Source organism: Thalia democratica, chromosome 3 (genome assembly GCF_965202585.1).
Source record: "Thalia democratica chromosome 3, ktThaDemo2.hap1.1, whole genome shotgun sequence".
NCBI lineage: Eukaryota > Metazoa > Chordata > Thaliacea > Salpida > Salpidae > Thalia > Thalia democratica.
This window is the reverse complement of record NC_139167.1, coordinates 75799784-75821743: the sequence shown is the minus strand read 5'-3', so window position 1 is coordinate 75821743 and position 21960 is coordinate 75799784. Positions and strand designations below refer to the sequence as shown.

Genomic DNA, 21960 nt, shown 5'->3' with positions numbered 1-21960 from the left:
AAATATTTTTTTAGATATAGCCGGTCAAAGTCGGAGGCTACAATAGGACCCTTATGGAAGGCGCAAACTAAAACGGCAAATAACTAGAAATCACTAAAAATCTATCTCCTCCTACATTTTTTGAGATAACTACCTAAATTTTTCAGGAAATGTTCCTTGCAATATTTAAAAAATTAAAAAATAAAAATAATATAATAAAAAAACTAAAAAAAAACTGTTTTTTTTTGTTTATTTATTTTATAAAATTTTTATTTTTCAATTTTTAAAAAATTCCTTCCGACAGAATTTTCTAAATATATCAAGGAACGTTTCCTAAAAGTTTGAGGTAGTTATCTCAAAAAACGTAGGAGAAGATAGATTTTTAGTAAAATAGTCTATTTTTGCCGTTTTAGTTTGCGCCTCCCATAAGAAACCTATTGTTGCCTCCAACTTTGACCGACTATATCTCAAAAATCATTTTGAATTTTTAAAATCTGTAAAAATCATCTTGCAACTTAATAAAAACTATATAAAATAAGATCAAAAACCAAAAAAGGGTGTCTACCCCCCCTATGCCCTTAACTAAAGATTAGCATTTCAACAGAGGCATACAATCTAAAAAGTTATATAAATATGTGTTAAAATACTAAACATTAGTTTTAACAGTTAGGTTTTTACAATAGATTCATGAAATGGGTGTGTACAAATATGCAAGGAGTTTTGTTTCAGGTTTTTTATGACATTTAACAAACAAAAACATTGTGAACTGACAAAATCACTGCTAACATTTAAATTTTCATATAGTTTGAATTCTGTATACAAGAAAAGAAGTGCAAAGGAGATTGGTTGCTTAATAAAGAAGGAAATAAAAATAAAACTCAAAATTATACTAGACATCAACAAAAGTTACGTGTAGAAACTTGAGTTTTGTTTTAGGGTGTTTCAATTTACTTTTACAAACTTTAACATTAACTGGTAAAAACAAAACATATTTCTCCTAGGTCATCTTAGCGCGAACGCGGGCCCTCTTTCCGGTTACGGCTTGGAAACCGGTCTTAATTGAAGCCACGGAGCATGAAGATTGGCAGACGTTACACTTGAGGAAGTACAACCTCTCGCGTTTCTCAAGCGTCGTGTCGGTCGCCTTGCACGTGTGGCAAGTCACATATTCCCCTGTTGTGAAATTAAAATAATGAAAATAACATTATGACTTGCAGTATTGCCTGTTGGTAGTGAAACGCATTTAGTTGAATATCATTGAAAATTGTAAGTTACATATTCCCCTGAGGTAATAATTAAATTTTATTTTTAAATTCATCAATTACAAATGATAACACATGCTTTACTTACTCTCTGAAATAATAAATGTCAGATACTAGTTTGATAATGATAAGACCTTTCATTTACTCTTTAAATTTTTAGAAGAGCAGTATAATTAAATTTATGAATTTTGGGAAATAAAATTCTAATTATACTCAAGTATTCCTTCAGAATACTTTTCAAGTTCCATATTTAAAAAAAAAACTGAGAAAAAAGTGCATTTGTTGACAGAAGACGTAAAATTAATTCTCTTCAATGATAACAAATGCTAGACCCTGATTTGAAGATTAATAACTCATATAAATAAATACATGTTATATACTATAACATTCTGATATAAAAGAATATACATTAGAAAAAAGTTTTAATCATTTTTTAACTCTCTGTTCAGATGCACTCGTATAGATTATTTTCAAATTTTTATAACTCAATGTATGTAAAACTGTATAGATAAAACAAAAGCCTTTTAAACTTATTAACTAACACAGAACTATTTCAAATTACTATTAACACAAAAATAATTATATTAATTCAGCTAAAAATTGTAACATAATCAGCCTTTCTACAAAACAGTTAACTAAGCTGAGCTACAGTTAAAAGATTAATCTGAAATAATCTATAAAGTTTATTGAGTTGATGGTTTTCATTATTTTTTAATCCTTTATAGATGCTAAAGTGTAGACAGTAGAAATTGTACTGTAGAACTCTACTTTGGCTAACATAAAAATACGATTAATAATAACAATCAAATTTATATACTACTTGATTCAATCATTAAAGTTACTAGAGTTACATTGTTGTAGAATACTTATTCATCTATCAAGATTTTATCAGTAAAATGGCAAATAAAATTGTATCACTCAACAAAATTATTCATCTAAAAATTATTTTTACATGACCTAAACAAAGTTTAACATACCATTGAAAGTGTTTTTAAAAATATTATTTTCCTAAAACTAATATACTTACAATTTCTCTATAACTTAAATAACTTCTATATAAAATTGACAACATTTAACTGGTCTATAAATTTTTAAAACTTAATTTTCATATATTATCAAAACTTTTTAACAAACTTATATATCTTTTAAAGATAAAATTGTATACATAATTGAACATTCTTATAAATATTATAAGGAAGTAAGATAAAGAAACAATTAACGAAAACAAACTTATGTATCTTCTGAGGACGGTTTCTAATTGTTTCTGCTGGAATCTTCCCTTGATAATAAGCTGGTTAGTACCGTCAAGACTGCCACTGTTGTTAGTGTTGTTATTTTAATTTAAAAAAAAATATTTTTGTTTGTTATTTTTTAATGAAAAACTAATGCACTTGCTACAATATAAAATATGAAAGTTTTGATAGTCTTTAGAAATAAAAAAAAACTTTACTCCATAAAAAAATATTATCTTAATATTTAAATAACAAGCTTATACCACAACAATGTGTGTTATACTACCAGTTAAAATTACTTTTATAACTAAGATAATTTTTCATACATAGCAAAATATAACTATAAAATTTGTTTCTTTTTTTACTTTAAAAAAATGTGTTTTATACTACTAGTGAGTCAAAATTACTTTTATGAATAAGACAACTTTCCATACATAACAAAATACAACTTATTACTACAATTTAATTTTTTTCTCACCTTGTACCCAACTCAGCAAAAATAAATTGAATGACATGCTTCGGCTGGCGATTGAGTCTGTTTTTTTTTGTTTTTTAAATTAAAATATTAAACTTTATTTAATATTAAATTAGGTAAAACAATAATTACTTTATATAAATCAACACTAACCAATCATTAGTTTAATGTATAATCTGAAATTTATAAACGACTCAATTTAAATCAATTTATCCTACACATGTTTAGAACATGTCAACTTATAATCGTTCACACTAATATTGATAAATTTCTCTAAAAATAATATACAGTAGACTACCGCTTAAGTACGCACTTTTTTTGGTATGCATCACGCCTTAAGTACGCACTTATCAAGAAAGGTAAAATGGCCAACCTGCTGAGTTAGCCTAAGACTTTCACAAATTTTAAACTAGGGTGAGTAATACTGAGTAGCCGGAAATTGTGACAGTCCTGTTATTAAAAGTTAATAAACTAAATACTTATGTTATGGTTGCAGAAAAGTGAAAAGAATAATGATATTTGAGCTGTAATGCTATTGAATAAATAAATCTAGATGACAAAGCTAAAAAAACCTACAAATACAACATAGTTAAGTCATAACTTAATTTAAATGTACCCACATTAATGTTTTCAAAATGTTTGGTAAACACAATGTAGTTTGGTACTTTACCTCTAACAAAACAAAATATAGCTTAATATTCTTTTTTATACCATTGACTGACATTGACTTTCTATATTGATAGTATGTATTAATTATGTAGAAACTTTTTATAGACAAAATAAATCATTTTGAAATCTAATAAAAAGTTTTGCAGATTAGAATTATGTATTAAATGTTATTTAAAATAAAAAGACTTGTTTATTTAGCTTAATTATTTGGTGGCTAGTTGTAAGAAAGAAAACAAACAACTAAAGTTTATATTATACTATGTTTTCAAAAAGTACGCACTACCCGTGCTAAGTACGCACTTTTTGGTCGGGTTTAATTTGCGTACTTAAGCGGTAGTGTACTGTACTGTTGTTTAACATAATATTTATAGTTGCTCAATTTAAAACAGAGTTTAGAAAGAAATTTTAAATAATTTAATGTTGAGTATGTTAAAACTTTGTTTAACTTGAGTACTTGCAAGTTTTGCAAAGTTTAGATTGTAAAAAATGATTATTAAATTGGAAACATTAAGTAACACTCTTGAAATATTTATAACATTAGAAAAAAATATAAAAAAATATTTTTGTACATTTTATGACTAACCCTTTTTTTATATTTTGAGAGCAAAATTTTATGGTAGCTGAGTATGTTATTAATAAGTACCTATTTCAGAGTACTGTTACATTATGTAAAAATCTACAGCAGTCGAAATAAAGAAATAATGTAATTTTAGTTTACTTAAACTTTTATTATAAAGTAGAATTCCAGACTAAGTATTTTCAATAAACCAAATCTTAAAAGATGTTCATACTAAAACAAACAGTACTAATTATATTGAAAAGAAAAAAAGTACAAAACTGTTTATTAGTAACACATTAATATATTTTAGTTTTACAAAATCAAACTGAGGAAAGATAGTGGAAATTTTCATAGTTTTAAACACAAGCAGTTATATATATAATATATATATAGCAGTTATATATATATATGTATAAAGTATAACAATTCAGGCTATATATAAATATCTCATTTACCCTGATAATATTTAAAAATATGTATAGTATAACAAAGCTTCATTATTTTATTTACATTTAGAAAACATACGACTGCACACTACGTACAAAAATGGTTGAAAATTAACTAAAAATTATAGTAAAATTAAAGTTTTGTTTTTCATTATTTTTCTTAATATATAGTTGAAAATAAAATAGTACAACAATTTAGTTGTTTTTTCATAAGTACAAACAACCAATTTAAAGACAACAATTTAGAAAACATTAAAATACAGAAATACTTTTAAATATAATATAATATATATATTATTGTTTGATATATTTAGCACAAAAATTACAATTATTCTACAAATACAACACAACTAACTGAGCGACGATAGTTGAGAAGTTGACGAACGACGTCTTCTTAGTGCCCACTCTGGCGCATTGGGGTGGCGAAATGACAAACTTCTTCTTCTCACCGCTGACCATCTCCGGGTTGGCCCTCCTCATGATGCCGAACACGCGCGTCAGTAGCTGTTTGGGGAATTTTATTTTACTTTCGCGCGTTTTTTATCAGAGTTATTTTTAAGTCGTTGAAGTGCGACCATTGGAGGAAGCAATTAATTTGTATTTTAAGTAATACTAACTGTTAAGGGAATGTTAACAATAAATACAAATCATTTATTCTTTAGTAGCTTGTGATCAGTAGCTTTTCAAAAAATATTGTGAAATTTATAAATATCCGATCATAACTATAGGCAGTGATATTATTAGTACAATGATAACTAGACTGTATAATAAAAACTAATAAAAATATTGTAAAATAAATAAATACCTGATCATAAGTATAATCCGGTTCGTCATTCTTGCTTTCCATTTCATCTAATCAAATACTATATTTTACAAAAATGTTATACATAGTTTAACTTTATTTTGTATTACATTTGTTTATGTATTTTTACATAATTTACTATTATGTTTGCCAAAAGGTAAAAAAAAAATTTCACAATGAATTTAGATTTGCAAGTTTTAAATAATTGTTTATAAATATTATTCACAGTAAACCATATTTATTGAGAAAAAAGCTTTTATAATTATATAAAAGTAACTACTTTGTTAATAATTTATATAAAAATATTTAACTTCTTATAAAATCTTTTAAAATCATTAGATTACTTACGTTGATATAAGGACTTAATGAATAAATATAATATTTAGTTCGATTATTATCAATGTCCTGACATGCTTTTTACACAAATATTTATCTTAATTCAACTTAATCTTATTTTATATACGTAATGGTGTAATACTTTTTAATTTTTTATTAATTTAGCTCGTTGAAACTTTATTTACTTTATATTCATGAAGTTAATTTTGGTCCATAAAGTTAAAACAAAACTTTGAAAAAATCATTAAAATTATTTTAAATGATTTAAAATAATGATAAAATACACTTTAAATTATCATTTTAGACTAATAATATAATTCTTTAAAATTTTTATATTAGGTTTTGTTTGAAATATAATACTTGAAAAAATGATTACCTATATCATAAAAAATAAAGTGTTATTACTCATAACAAGACAATCACAATTTTTTTTAACTTAATTTTTACTTCTTTTTTTTTACTCTTAATTTTTAAATTACCTTGATCAACTTCGGGCAAGTCAACTTCTTTTGGCTTCTTTGATTTTTTCTTCTTCTTTTTCGTACCCAAATCAAGATCCACATCTTGCTATATACAACCAAGTTAATTAAAACATAATTAATGTTTAGTAGTACAGAAAAAACAACTTATTCATAAAGAATTTTATATTAGATATATAGCTATGTATTATCAAGTGGTTTCATATATGTTTTACTAAATCGTTTACTAAATAAGTCAAAGTTTTTACATTCTTTGAAAAAAACTATATAAATTTTCAAATTGAATTCATTTTTAAATTTCAGACTTATTAATATAATTCAACAAAAAAAAATTCTTTATATTCCAATGCACCACATTTTTTTTCAGTTGGACAATATCAATTACTAACAGACACTGATGCAAACTTAACTAAGTAATTTATATTTCTTTATTTATTTTTGAAAAAAAATTCTAGGTTTTGAAAGTAAAAGCTTTCCTGTCTAATTTTAGTATAAATTTAAGGAAAAAACTGCCTTAAATTGCATAAAAATATTGAAAAGGTACTGTTATACTACTTTCAGGGTTGCCACTCGTTTTTTCAAAAATTTTTTCAGGCTTTCCAAATTTCTTCCAGGTTTTTAAAAGTACACACTTTTGGGTCTATTTTTAGTTTAAAGTAAATTTCTATATTAGAAATAGTGTTAAATAGTATAAAAACATTGAAAAGGTACTTTAAAGTTACTTTAAATGTATTTTTAAATAAAAAAAATTTTTGATAATGACAAAAAAATCTTATTTATATGATAGATTTTTTGTGTCAAATCGAAATTTTACTACTGCAAATGTTAAAATTATTAAAAGTTCCAGGTTTTTCCAGGTTTTTTGATCAATATTCCAGGTTTTTCCAGGTTTTTTTCAAGTTTTCTCAAATTCCAGGTTTTTCCAGGTTATTTTTGCCTAAATTATCTAATTCCAGGTTTTTCAAAGTTTTTCCAGGTTTCCAGGTAAAATGGCAACCCTGTACTTTAAAAGTTTTTGCTAATGATCAAAATTCTAAATTATACAAAAAAAAATTGTAGCATATGATAGATATTCCTGTCAAATCAAAATTTCTTTATTTTTCATGTTAATTTTTTTTTTTAATTCCAGGTCTTTTTTTGCCAAATTGTAAAACTCCAGGTTTCTTGGTTAATGAGAACTTTTAGGTCACAAACAGTTTTTAACATATTATACAACATAAAGTTCATAAACTAAAGATGAAAGTTTAAGTATATCAATAAATAACTTTTTTAGTGTCAACAAACACGGGGTTATAATTTTTGTAAACAATAGTAATTAAGTTTAATTGTTAAAAATCGTTAAGAGTACACCAGTAAAAAATCCATGATATGTAAACGTTGTAAGTAATAAAGAAAAGCATTTTAACAAACACAGATTTAAAAAAAATTTATGGAAGTCTTGAGACAAAACTATATTTTTTAATTAAAAAATAAAAAAAATACCCATTTTTCATACTCAGTATACACTTACAGGTTAATTTATAAGAAATGAACAAAACATGTATGTGTTTTAACTAGATTAAATTACATCTTAGTATTAAAACTTAAAGTAATCATTTAAAAGTATTAATATTTTACACTGAACTTAATAAATTAGTTTCATTTTATTTATTTACTGATGAAAATTAACAAACTAAAAATGATAAAACTAAAACATTTGTATTATGATTTAGCATGTAGAAAAAAAATTGTTTGTAACTTTTTTTAAATACAAACGAACTTTAAAACACTTTTAACTGGTCAATAAAATTTAATTTAATCATTTATAAAAATATAAAAGTGTACAATGAAAAGAAAATAAAAAATAAATATAACAGCTTTTAAAAACCTAAATTTATTGCGGGAGAAAAAATTAACAGTATTTAGTTATTTATTTTAGAGACCATTCTCTGGTAAAAGATTACTTATTTAATATTTTTTCAGAAATAAGTATTATCATAGTTGTCATTTGTTCCAAAATTAATATTTAGTAGCCTTATAATATACATTTACTCATTTTTAACAACTACCTTTGAAAAAATAAAAACAATCAACTTACATTTCCTACTTCATCTGCAAAAAGTAAATATACATGAATATTTAATTAATTTTAAACAAATATAAATATGAATTTATTTTACATTAATTAAATTACTTTTACACTAATTTAAGAAGTGTGAATTAAGTTTTTGAAAATCTGGATTTTATTTTTTGAAATACTTTTGAAACTACTTAAGAATGTTTTTCTTTTTGATATTAGTAACCATATTAACTGATAAGTAAAGTATTACTAATAAAAACTTTTTAGTTTATATCAACTTAATTTCTTTTATAATTACATATAATGCATTTTTGCATGTACTTGACTTTTTTTACCAAATGCAGTGTATCATTTAAAAAGTTAAACAAAATACAATAAAATAACTTAATTTCAAAAGGTATTACAGAAAAAAAGAGTTACACTAGTTAAAGAAGCAGTAGTTATTCCAAATGGAAGCAAGATAACAAACACTTTATAAATCTATCGTCTTTATTTCTTAAACTTTATGTTCATATAAAAAGTTAAATTTAGACGTATAAAACTTTTTAAGTCTGTATCAAATTAATACAGTACTATTTGTCTTTTAATAATTTCTACTGCATCTCTGTGTACATTTCTATTAACAACCAATATAAATTGATAGTAGTTTTATGAAAATAAAACAAACTTACTGTCGAGATCCAGTTTTGGCTTCTTTTTCTTTTTCTTCTTTTTAAGACCCAAGTCTAATGCTACTTCACCTTCTGTTAAAAAATACATTCAAGTACCTTATAAAACCATATTAAACTAATTAAAAATTTTGAAAATAAAATATCATTCAGTAAAACAAGCATCTTTAGTTCATGGTAGTGTAAAATAGTACATAAATTTTTGTAAGTACAATTATTTAAAGAACTTCCAATTATAACAACTAATCAGTTAAGAGTATGGGGGGTATATCACTTTTTATTTTTATATAATCTTGTTTTTAAGAGTTTTAATTAATCTACAAGTATCTTTTTACAGATTTTTAAAATCAAAAATAATTGTTGGGATATAGCAAGTCAAAGTTGGAGACTCCCATAAGTAATCTATTGTAGTGTTCAACTTTGACCAGATATACCTCCATGGTTGCCACTGATCAAGCTGAGAAAAATTTCCTGACTTTTCCTGACTTTTTACCAAAATTTTCCTGACTTTTTTAAATCAAACTCTTAAATTAAACTTATTCTATAATACATAATCTAACACTTGAAACTATATAAAGCTTTCAATCTAATTTTAATACAGGTTAAAAACAACAGTTTTTTGCTGAATTCTATCATCAAACTTCCAGTACATCACTTGAACCATCTGTGTATGATTGGTGTTTGTAATAAACAGCTCTATCAGCAAAATACTTGTATGATTACCTTATAAACACAGCCTGTCTGAAAAAAGACACAATTTTTAAGCATTTCCTAGCATAAATGTATCTAGATAAACAAACGACATATAAGGAAATTTTACAATTAAAACCTTGAATTAATAACTAACTTTCACAACTAAAATCCTAAAACAATAACAAATTTTTACAGTTGAAACCTTAAAACAATAAAGAACACAATTTTTTAGAATTTCCTAGCATAAATGTATCTATATAAACGAAACGACATTATTTATTTACCTAAAACATGCTTAACTTATATAAATTGTTCATTTAGTTTAATAAAATACTACCCAAATTATTTAATAAAAAATCCATAAATTTAAAATCAATTAAAAAAGAATATACTTAAGTAACTGCAAAAAAAAGACATAACAAAGTATACTATATATCTGTTGTATAAAATATTTCCTCTTATCATTTAGTATAAAATTTGTAACAAATAAATATACTCTTATTTAGTTTGTAGCAATTTGTAACAAATAAATATACTCTTATTTACTTTGTAGAGTAATTTAAGTTACTCTACAAAAAATACAATTAATAAGTAAACTTAATTTTGGCATATACCTCTCTAATAACTTATTTTATAAATTTAAACAACTTTAATAATTTATTAAGAGGTAAAGTATACACATCAACTTGTTACATAAAATACTAAACTAACTGCTTAGTTTTAAAGAACTCAATTATTTGCTTGAACAAAAAACACTTCGATTCTAAAACTATGCTAGATAAACTTTTCTGTATATATCACAGTTTCACTATGGAAGTGTCCTTGCTACAGATCATCAATACTAAAAAGCTTACAAAATCAGCTTGTTTAAGTAAGTTACTTGTTCAACATGTTAATAGAAAAATTTTGCAATTTTATTAAGGATATTTTACTAATTTATACCAGATGAAGGCATTGTAAACAAAATTAAATATTTTTGTAAATTTCTAGGAAAATTTTGGAATATTTTTCTGACTTTAAAGGACTTATAATTAATTTTTACTATTTGAAGACTTTTGAAAACAAGGAATTTTGTAAATTTAAACTGACAAAATCTGAATTTTTTGAAATTTTATAAAATTTCCTAACTTTTCCTGACTTTTTTTCAAAACCCCCATTTTTTCCTGACTTTTCCTGACTTTTGTCTTTTTTTAAATTTTTCCTGCCTTTTCCTGATTTCCTGACTTTTCCTGACCGAGTGGCAACCCTGTACCTCAAAAATTATTTTTAATCTTAAACATCTGTAAAAAGCAACTTGTAGCTTAGTTAAAACTGAACAAAATAAGAACAAATTGTGAATAAACTGTTTAACCCCCTATGCTATTAACTACAATAAGTTTAGGAATTTAATTTTAAGTTTAATAAACAAATATGTTAAATGTTTATTGCCAAATATTTTTTGTTTAATAAAAAAATACATTTGCATAATAAAGTCTTGAAAAAATAATTAAATTACTTCTGCTCTAGTAATTGAGATCTCTTTATTATTTTCCTAAAAATCTCAACATATAAAACAAATATAAACTTTAAAAAATATTGTATTACTATAAAACATACTTTTTTATTGTCAGTTAAACTTGTTGTGCTAAAAAACAAAAATTTGAACATTTAACCAACTATAAGCTACAAACAAAAATTTTATTTTAATATAAACACTTTACTACAGATAAAAGAAGAAAATATGTAAACAAATTAGTAAAAAAAATTGCTACTTGTGTGGTTGACCATACCATTAAAAAAGTTTTTTACATTCAATATAAAATAATTAGCAATAAAAATTTGTTTGAATTTAACTAAAAATTGAAGATTTAATTTAAAATTGGTTAACATGTTTTGTAATCAAAAAGGATATTTAGAAAAATTATTATTTATAAATCATTACTTTAAGTTTTCTAACTTTTTAGAAATAAACATTTAATTAAATAAGACCATAGGGAAGTTAAAAAACTTTTTTTACGATATGATCTTATTTTGTAGAGTTTTAGTTAAGCTACAAGTTGCTTTTTACAGATTTTAATATTCAAACTATTTTTTGAGATATACCCAGTTAAAGTCAGAGAGTACAATAGGTTCCTTATGAGAGGCACAAAAAATGGCTAACAAATAGAAATCACTAAAGATATATCTTCTCCCATGTTTTTTGAGATAAACACCTCAAATTTTTAAGAAGTGTTCCTTGTTTTATTTAAATAGTTCTGTAAAAGCAAACTTTAAAAAAAATAATAAATAAAAATTTAATGATGAAAAACAAAAAAAAAACTGTTTATTTTAATTACCTGGTACTTCTGGAGCAATGTTTTCTTCATCGGCCATTTTGATTTTCTTTGTTAGAACTTGTTTAAACAAACTATTTATAACTATAAAATGTTATATTTTTTGATTAATTTAATTTGATGTAAAGGTAATTCATTTACTAAGTTACCATGCATACTGAAAAAAAATTAAGTAGTATTACATAAATTTTTAGAAACTTTTTTGATAAGTTTTTGAAAAGTTTGAACATGTTTTTGTATAATAATTTTGTTTTTTTCTATGTTAAAAGTTTTTTTATGATCTAAAGTGCGAATAGGATTAAACATATTTCTTACAAAAATTAACAGTAAATCTTGAATGAAAGCCTAAAGTAAGAACTACATTTTAGTTATCATAAAATACAAAAAATCAATTCAACTTTTGAGATACAGTTATTTTTGTAAAAAGTTTTGACAACAAACCTATCGACCAGTAACAATGCATATTATTTTAAAGGGCGTCAAAAGTGTTCAAGTATTTAAAAATCACTTAATTTGATTTTTTTTATAAAATTTAGGAAAAAAAAGGTACTACAATTACAACAAACTGTTAGTAAACAAAATTTTATTTTAAGAGTTTTATGAGAATACTTAATTTTTTTTTTAAGTATAGTACTGCTCCCTCCAATGCTAGACCCAGCGCAACACACGGCTATGGATCACAATTTCTTTGTTGACAACTTTATCAAAAACCTAAACATTTACAGGGTTGCCACTCTTTAAGTTAAAAATCTGTACTAATTTATGCTTGGTTTTTTATTATTAAAAAATATAATAAAATCAAGTTTTTTAACAAAATTGCTTATAAAAAAACAAATATTTACTAAAAAAAATAAATATTTATATACAAAATAATAACTAAATCAATATGCCATTTTAAATCTATAAAAAAACTGTCCTAAATTTTTAATCTTAGAACTACCCTGGGATTTTTGTAAAAAAATCTAAACTACCCTGAGTAAGCCTGAGTTTTTAAACAATATTCAAAATACTCTGAGTTATCCTGAGCTGTCCTAAGTCATCCTGAGATTTTTGAAAAAATTTAAATTACCTCAAGTTATTTTGAGTGTGTGACAACCCTGAATTTAATAAAATTTCATCACTATTTTAAATTTTTAAGCTAAAGACCTCAATTTTTGAAATGTTTTCTTTAACTTATAAAAAAAATATATTTGAAAATTTTTTTAAATAGGTTAGGAATTAAAAAAAAATATTTTTTAAATGGTATAAAGTTATAAAAACCTTGAAATTACAGACTAATTTTGCACATTTAGGGTGATTATGATGTCATAATACATCAAAAGCTGTTATTATGCCTTTAAATATATGTCAATAAGTATAAGCTTTCATTTAAGACATGAACTATAAGTTTAAACTTACTGATTAAGTCAAAAAATCAAAAAGTATGTGATTTTTAATGTTGAAATTAGTTTAAATAGGTTGCAAGCACTTTTTTAATTTGTTTTTTCTTTTTCAGATTCTTCTTAATGAATCAAAAACACATCCAAATTATATAGACTTGAATGAAAGTTAAAATATAACCAAAAAAAAATGTGCTGCACTCCCTACCTTTAAACCTTTAGAATATTTTTTTTTAATTGTGATAAGTGTTCGCATAAAGAGTCTGAAATAAAATTATCAAAAATTAAATGAGGTAGATTTTTAGTGAAACATTTTTATAATTTCTAACCATCAGGTTCTACAGTGTAGTATCATAACGTAGGTTGGTCTTGGACAAGACATTAAACTGTAAATCAATAAAATATTAAATGAAAAAAATGTTGAACTTGAGCTTGTCTCATGTAATACAAAGGTCCAGGTGTCTTTTGCCAATGTTGTTGTTGATTGTAAAAAAATTAATGTAAATAATTTCGATTATGATTCTTTTTATGAATCTGTTAAACCTAGTAGTTCTGAAATAAACAATGAGAGCTACTTAGATTTGTATAGTGTGAAAGTTAACAAAAAATGCATTAGTATTCTCAATATGAATATAAGAAGCTTAAATGCAAATATTTATAAAATCAAGGAATTTTTGAGTGTAGTTGAGAGGTTGCCTGATGTGATTTGTGTGCGTAAAATATGGCTAACTAATCTGAGACCTTTTATAGGTGAGTTGCATGTATGGTTTTGTAAATAAATTGTCTAATGGTAAGTAATCTGGTGGTGTTGCATTATTTGTTAGAGCTTGTCACTCTTATGAGGTTGTAGAAGGTGTGTCTTTTGAACAGTGTGATGTAGATGATTTGTGGATTTATATTTAACTTGAAATTTATATATTTTTTATAGTCTGTAATGTTTATAGACACCCAAGCGCTGTATTTAATAATTTTAAAGAATATTTTCTCAATATTTTAGACCTATTAAAATCAAAAGAAAAAATATTAAATAATTGGTGGTGATATAAATATAAAACTTTTTATTAGAGATCAGTGTACTAATGACTTTTTGGATTGTATTTTTAGTGCTGGTGCTTAGCAAATTGTTCATTCTTAAACTAGTCATTCTACTGATTATTCCTCTATATCAGGGGTTCCCAACCAGGGGTGCTCGCACCCCCAAGGGGTGCGAGCCAGCATTCGAGGGGGTGCGAGGTGGCTGTTAATTTTTGTATGATAAATAAGGAGATTTTCACTCTCTGATAAAGTTTGTAAAGTTAAAAAGTACATTTTGTTATAAAAAGAAGTTGGCGCTAATTTTCTGAATAAAATAATTTTATTGTTACGTCATAGAGCAAGAGCGCTTTTCTAGAAGTAAATTCATTACTAATTTAATTTAATAGCTGTTAGTTTAGAATTAATATTTCCGTAAAGCTTTATTAGAGTTTTACAATTGAGAGTTTTAATCATCTATTCTTTAAACATTTTATTTTCTTAACTGGCCATTAATTGTTTAAAACAGTTTATGAGCTAGCATCTATTATAATTGAAATACTTAGATAAAAAATAGTATCTTCAGCAGGTTTTTTATTAGCTGTTAGGTTCTGTTAAGTCTACTACATTTATAATGTAATCTTTTATTAAGCTTAGTTGTGCAGAAAGTGGTGCTTAAAGATTTAACATCAGTAAGTTGTAAAGTTCACAGCAATTACTGTATGTTATATCATTTAAGAAAACTTGTTTTTAGCTTTAGTGAAACCAATTTTTATACATCAGCAAAAGTATTCAATGCATCAACTTTATTTCTATTTATTCCTTTTTTGAACTTAAACCGTTTATCTTTTTCAATCTACTCTTTTCTGTTTATGTTGTAAGCATACAAACTTTTTTTGTATTGCTTTTATACAATACAAGACTAAATATCTTTTAACTTTTTAAAATCTTAACTCAAACCTTTCCTAGCTGCTAATAGTTTTGAAAATAAAACATTACATAAGCTTAACTAAACAGCTGATTTCATTTTTTAAGTAAATAAAATCATAACAAAATGTATAAAACGTTTAGTTTTAAGTTTAAGCCTAATATTTATTACTTTTCTAGTGCTTTTTCCTCACTTCTAATATTTTTTCAAATCTTAAAAAACTAAGTGACGAAGTCATAGGCTGAAGCATTGTTTATGTATAAATGTTCAAATATAGTTAGTTATGTTATTAAATTTCCAAGTATTTTATTTTTGTTAAAATAGTACACTATCATAAAAATAAAAATTATTAAGGGCATAGGGAAGGTCCAACATTTTTTTTTACTTAAAACAACATCGTATTTTATATGAAAGTTTAAAGTACAAACCAGAAGCCAGTTCTTACAGAATTAAAAAATCTTATTTAACTTTTGAGATATTATAATTTTTATAAAAAGTACCCGATACAAACGTATGGACCGCAAATTTTTCAACATAATTTTTCTTAAAAATTAAAAAAATCATTAAACATCTATCTTCTCCTTCATATTTTGAGCTAGAGACCTCAAACTTTCAGGAAACGTTCCTTTTGTAATTTAGAAGACTTTTGTTTTAGAAATTTCTAAAATATTTAAGAAAAAAAATTTTAGATAAAAAAAACAAAAAAAAAAGGTTTTTTTTAATAAAAAAATTGTTTTTCAAAATTAAAAAAATTCCTGCATTCAATCTTTTCAAAATTTAATAATACACATTCTGTTAAAGTTTGAAGATGATTTCTTAAAAAATGAAGGAGGAGATAGATTTTTAGTGAAACGGTCTTTTTTTGCATTTTTAGTTTGCGCCTTCCATTAGGAACCTATTAAGGTCACTGACTTTGATTGCTCATATCTCAAAAAATACTTTGAATTTTTTTAAGCGGTTAAAAATGTCTGATATCTCGGATAAAACTCTATAAAGAAAGATCAACTTGTAAAAATCAAAGTGGACCCCCCTATGCCCTTAATTAATGAAATCAATGATTTTATAATCAAATTATTAATAAATAATTATAGCATCTAGTGTTAGGGGTGCGAGATCAAATAAAGAGACTTTAGGGGTGCGGGGCATTAAAAAGGTTGGGAACCACTGCTCTATATCATGTTTATTATAGTTTTGATGTCTAGATGTCAATGCTGTGGATTATTAATTATATACCTGATCATATGCCTCTTACTTGTGAAATTAAATGTGAAAAGTCGAAAATGAGTAGTGTAATCTTAAGTCTTATTAGGACTTTAGTAAGTTTGAAGTTAGAGCTTTTCTATATAACTTGAGTATAAAATTGCAAAACATGAGGTTGTTGGCTGAAAACTGTGAAGATGTTAATAAACATTGGGATGATTTTTAGTGGATTTTTAGTGAGACAGTATTTAATAATGTTCCAGTGAAAACGTTAAGTATTAAAGAACAAAAACTAAAAGCCAAACTATGAATAACATAAGGTGCAATTACCTCAATTAACTTTAAAAACTTAATGTTTAAATTTGCCATTAAAGACAAAAAAAATCTCTGACTCTTTTTTTAAATATCAAAATCTATTAAACAGAGAAATAGAATGTTCCAAAAGACTTTATTATAAACAAGTATTTAAAAAGATTTAAAATATAGTATAAAGTTATGCAAAATAATGAATAATATTGTTTCAACTAAATATACCTACAGGTAATGAATTAAAGGTGTGCTTGATGAGTGTGGCAAAATTGTGAATGACCCAAAATGATTAGGCAATCTAATGAATAAAAATTTTGTAAACATTGCTGACAAACAGTTAAAAGAGAGAAAAGATGTTGTTGATGTAAAGAATGATGAGTATTGTTCTGACTCAAAAACGTTTTTAACAAAATTTTGATAGTCACATTTTGAATTATATCAAAACTATGAATCCAAATGTTAGTGTGCTTTCTGATGTCCCTAGTATTTGTTTTGTGAAGCTTAGAGCAAAATTATTATTTCATATTATGCTGTATAATGGTGTACGACTTGATAATCGAAAATTCTTTTGTACACCAGGTCCTTAGATCAAACTTTTGGAGTGCATTTTTTATTGTTCAATAAACAATAATAAATGTGTTGAGCATGGTTGCTTAAGTTTGCTGAGGTAATCTCAATTTATAAATCTGGTAAAAAAATGACATTAATAGCTCCAACCTATTTCTCTTTTATCCCCATTTTCAAAAACTTTTGAGTTTTTAGTGTGTAAGAGATTGAAAAAAATATTTTTGTTGAATGAGGTACTACATGAGAAACAATATAAGTTTAAAGAAAATATTTAGTTAGATTAACAGTTAGTTGTCTGAACTAACTGTGAATCAGATTGTGAAATAATTAATTAAGGCTGATGAGAAAAATTGACAAATTGCTCTATATTTTTAAATTTAGCTGAAGCATTTAATACAGTTAATCATAAAATTGTAATATCAAACAGTATAAAAATATAACATAAAAGTTATAATAAAAGACTTAATGTTAAACTTACTAAAAGACTATTTAACAAATAGAAGCCAATCAACTGTTATGAATAATGTCTGAGCGTGAAATTGTGAATGGTGGAATACCACAAGGTTCTTGTTTGGGTTCTTTGTTGTTTTTTGTGTATATTAATAATATTTTTTCCACTATTGAGATAAATATCAAATTGTTTGCTGATGATGCCTGCTTAAGCTACTAACATAGTGATCCTCAGTATTTAAATGAAGTTATTAATAAGGATTTGGATAAAGTTGGTAAATGGTTGCGTGGTAATAAACTTTTTATTAACTATTTATTCAAAACCCAATTTTTTTTATTCAAAAAAAAAATTCAAAAAATTTGAATTTAGAATTAAGATTAATTGTTTTCTTATTGGGCGGAGTAATAGTATAAAATACTTGTGTGGTTTTGGATGATAAGCTGCATTGGAAGAAAAATTTAATTATTCTGAAATCAAAATGTTTAGGAGTTGTGTCAAAAATGATATAATACTTTGACACAATTACACTTAAAAAGATATATTGTAGTTTGTATATACGTACATCCAAGATAGTAAATCTGTATGGGGTGGTGCTGATGACTGTTACTTAAAACCAATTGTTTGTATCCAAAAAAGAGTAATCAGATATGTTTGTTGTGTAATTGCCTTGACCACAACAAACCCTCTATTAAAATCAATAAACATTAACAGTGTCCCTGAAACTTTCAAAAACTTGAGTTTTTTTTTTTTAAATTAGCTACTAAAACTTTTTGTAATTTTTATTGAACAACAAAAAAAAACACTCAAAATACTTGGTCCTAGAACCTTGTCCACATAAAACCCTTTCAATTATTGAGTCGCCCACAACTTGGATATCTTTTAACGTCTTATCCAGGACTAGCAATAATTTGTCAAACAACTACAAGGAATAGACCTAAAGTGCTTCTGTATGTAAGTTTTTTTTGTATTAAAATTTGATTCATGTTATATGGGTAGCAGATTGTGACGTTTTTTTTTATTTTATGATTATCTTGCTATTAAAAGAATTATTGCTATAATTTATTGAAATACATTAAATTTATTATCAATTTATTTTGTTTGTTACCTTTTTATTACTTTGTTTGATTAAAGATAGATAATTTACAAATTAGAGGTAAATTTTTAACGTTAATACAAATTTATTATTATTTATGTATCTATTATTTTTATGAGTTTTGTGTCAAGTTAATACTAACAAATATATAATACTTATTGTTTTATTAATTTTATTTTTGATATCTTTGTTTAATAGAAACAGTTTTTTTTCTACTTACAGTATTTCTTTATTTTAGTTTTTTTATAGAACTCAGTACTTTCAATTAGATATTGATTTATTTGAGTTTTGCAACAGCTGATTGTGAGTTCACACTAGTGGCAGTGATCACATGATTGGATTGTTAATGTGCTTTTGTTGTAGCTTCAGCAGATGCTTGCTTGGGGTTTTGAGCTTAATGATTTTCTACATTTTGTGGTTTTTATTGAAGAGATTTTAACCTTGTGAGTGCTTGCTAAATGGCATGTCACCAATGGAATATTTTTAAGTTAGATAGACAGTACTTTTTTAAGTAAGTTTAGTATTACTTTTAAAGGGGGAGGTAGATTTACAGGTGATGACAAATTGCTTGCTCAAACATCAAAAAACATTTATTGTTGTAGAGGGATTGTTGTATACTTTTTTACAATAAAAAAACAAAATAAATAAATAAATAAAATATATTAAAAGCTCTTAGACAAAAGTTAAAAATAAGCTAAAATGTATCCCTCCGACTGCATTAAATGAATTGCACAAATATTGTGGCCTGATTGTGCCTAATAAATGAATTGAAAACTCATAAAATTGGTTGTTGACACATAAAAAAAAATTATTATTATTCATTATTTATTTTATGGTAATAACATTATCTTACAAAAATTAACGTTTTCAGGGCAATAAAGATAATACATCATGTCTGCTTTTGCCTGTTACTTGAATATTTATCTAAAATTTTTTTTTTTTTTTAATAATTTCTTTTTTATTTTTATTAAAAGGCTTACAAAAATAACCATAAGCTGAACACTTTACAAAAGTTTATTTTTTTATCTTGCTTGATATTAATCCACTCTAATTTTTTAAATTAGATCTTAGAAGCAAACTTGTTTTGAAAAATCTCACAGTTGCATGTTGCAAGATTGAAACCCAGTGGTTGACACATAAATAATAAATTAAGCTAAACTACTACAATAGAAAACAGTTTTATAAAATATTTTAAACTTAGGAAAATTTTATATAATGTTTGTCTTAACACTACTATCTATTTTTCATTATCATCTAACCCTCATTTTTTCAGAAATGTTCGCAGGTTTTCCAAATTTCTTCCAGTTTTTTTAAAGTTTTTTCGTTCTATTTTAGTTTGAAGACAAGTTTAAGGTAAGAAACTGTGTTAAACACTTGATGAAGACAAATGCTGTAAAAAACTACTTTAAATGTGTTTAAAACAAAAAAAAAATTGATGAAGACACAAATCTTTTATTTGTATGATAAATTTGTTAAGTCAAATCAAAATTTCATTACTGAACATATGAATATTGTAAAAATTCCAGATTTTTTTTTATTTCCTTATATGATTGAAACTCCAGGTTTCCAGGTAAAGTGGCAATCCTGATTTTTAAAGATATGAGGTTGGTATTAAACTAGAAGATTAAGCATGATGTACTAGTAAAAGCTGACATTTCAAAGCAGTATTTATTATCATAGAGAGGGGATTCAATCCAAAACATCTATAAAAGACAAAAAGTGTTAAAGTCCATTTTATAATTTCGTTTAATTTCAAAAAAAACAAAACATGATATTTCTACCTACTAAAAGTTCTAAGTATTTAAATTATTTTTAGATAGTCTTAAAAGTTGTACTACGTTAATAACCGCGATGCCAGATATTAATCTTACTTAAATCTATCAGTTTAATTAAAATTTTTATTATTAGTCATCTTAAAATATTGGTAGCTCTCGTGTATTTAAAAACAACTGTTTAATTTTAAGTACGTTATTTTTAATTTTGTTTATAAAAACTTTATGTTTAGATTATTGATAACTTTTAATATTTAAGGTAGCCATCGGTAAGTCAGGGATAAAGATATAAATTTAAAAAAATAAAAGCTTTAAAATAGTTTGCTGATTCAGCAAAAATGTAAATCAGACTAAACTAAATACTGACCTTTAAACATAATTTCCTCATTTTGGTACTTAAGTTATAAACACATTTTTAAATAGAACAAAAATATTTAAGTTGTTATGAAAACCTAAAATACAGAATTAAATCTAATATATTTATAAAACTAGTATAGTATAAACAAAAAAAGGTTTACTAATTAAAAATTAAAAAGAAAGTGTAAATTTTGCTGCAACAATTAGTCTTTTGAAAATTAGCAGGATGAAACCCTTTTGTTTACTGAAAATAAAACCTCTATGTTTTGACTTGTAGTAATATAAAGAGTTATCGAAGTCTAAAACCTATTATCTTTTATAAAAGTAAATATGCATTAAAAATAACTCTATAAAAATTATACCACTGCAGTGCAAAGTAGACAGGTTTTAGTTACGTCCCTATAACTAATTACTAAAAGGAAATGTTTCTTTAATTGCTGTTTAGTAAAACTATCCTAATTTTTATTTAAATATACATATCCTTTTACTACTATGGATTTAATTTAACTTTAGTATTACAAAAATTATTGTATAAAAAGTATGTAGTATTAAGCTGTAAATATCTACGGACCAGCTTGAAATTTTTACTTAAGCAACTACTATCAGTAACTTAGCTGTCGAAAGTTTTACAGAACTTTACATAAGTTTATAATATTGTTTACATAAACACAAAAGGTTTTGGCGAAACTGAATAAATATAAGAGTTGAAAAATTTATTTGTTATGATGTACACAAAAAATACCTACTTTAATTTTTTTTTAATTTTGTCTCAGAAAACTTTTACAGCTTATTTTCTTAAAAAGTTAAAAAAAATCATTTATCAGTCAATTACGCTTGACTTACTTTTTTTTTGCATACAATTTTGTTGTAGATTAAAAAAAAAATTTAATAAAGAAATGCCATGGTGAATGTTAAAACTATA

General features: G+C 24.6%; 1 protein-coding gene across 1 annotated transcript; it reads right to left on the bottom strand.

Annotated features, from left to right (window-relative positions):
* Positions 1–480: 480 nt before the first annotated feature.
* Positions 481–12048, bottom strand: LOC145831294 (eukaryotic translation initiation factor 2 subunit 2-like). Its single transcript, XM_082938490.1, has 9 exons — positions 11975–12048; positions 8970–9041; positions 8317–8330; positions 6240–6327; positions 5428–5474; positions 4978–5126; positions 2952–3008; positions 2472–2557; positions 481–1152 (listed from the first exon to the last, which is right to left on the bottom strand). The coding sequence occupies exons 1-9, from the start codon at positions 12009–12011 to the stop codon at positions 977–979; spliced, it is 726 nt and encodes a 241-aa protein (XP_082794616.1). The 5' UTR covers positions 12012–12048; the 3' UTR covers positions 481–976.
* Positions 12049–21960: the final 9912 nt, after the last annotated feature.

Excerpts from the sequence above, each read along its gene's own strand:
- LOC145831294 (XM_082938490.1), bottom strand. The coding sequence starts at position 12,011 with ATGGCCGATGAAGAAAACATTGCTCCAGAAGTACCAG. Across the intron at positions 9,042-11,974 it reads CATTGCTCCAGAAGTACCAG|AAGGTGAAGTAGCATTAGAC; the intron begins GTAATTAAAATA and ends ATTTTTTAACAG. Across the intron at positions 3,009-4,977 it reads TTCTCAACTATCGTCGCTCA|ACTCAATCGCCAGCCGAAGC; the intron begins GTTAGTTGTGTT and ends AAAAAAAAACAG.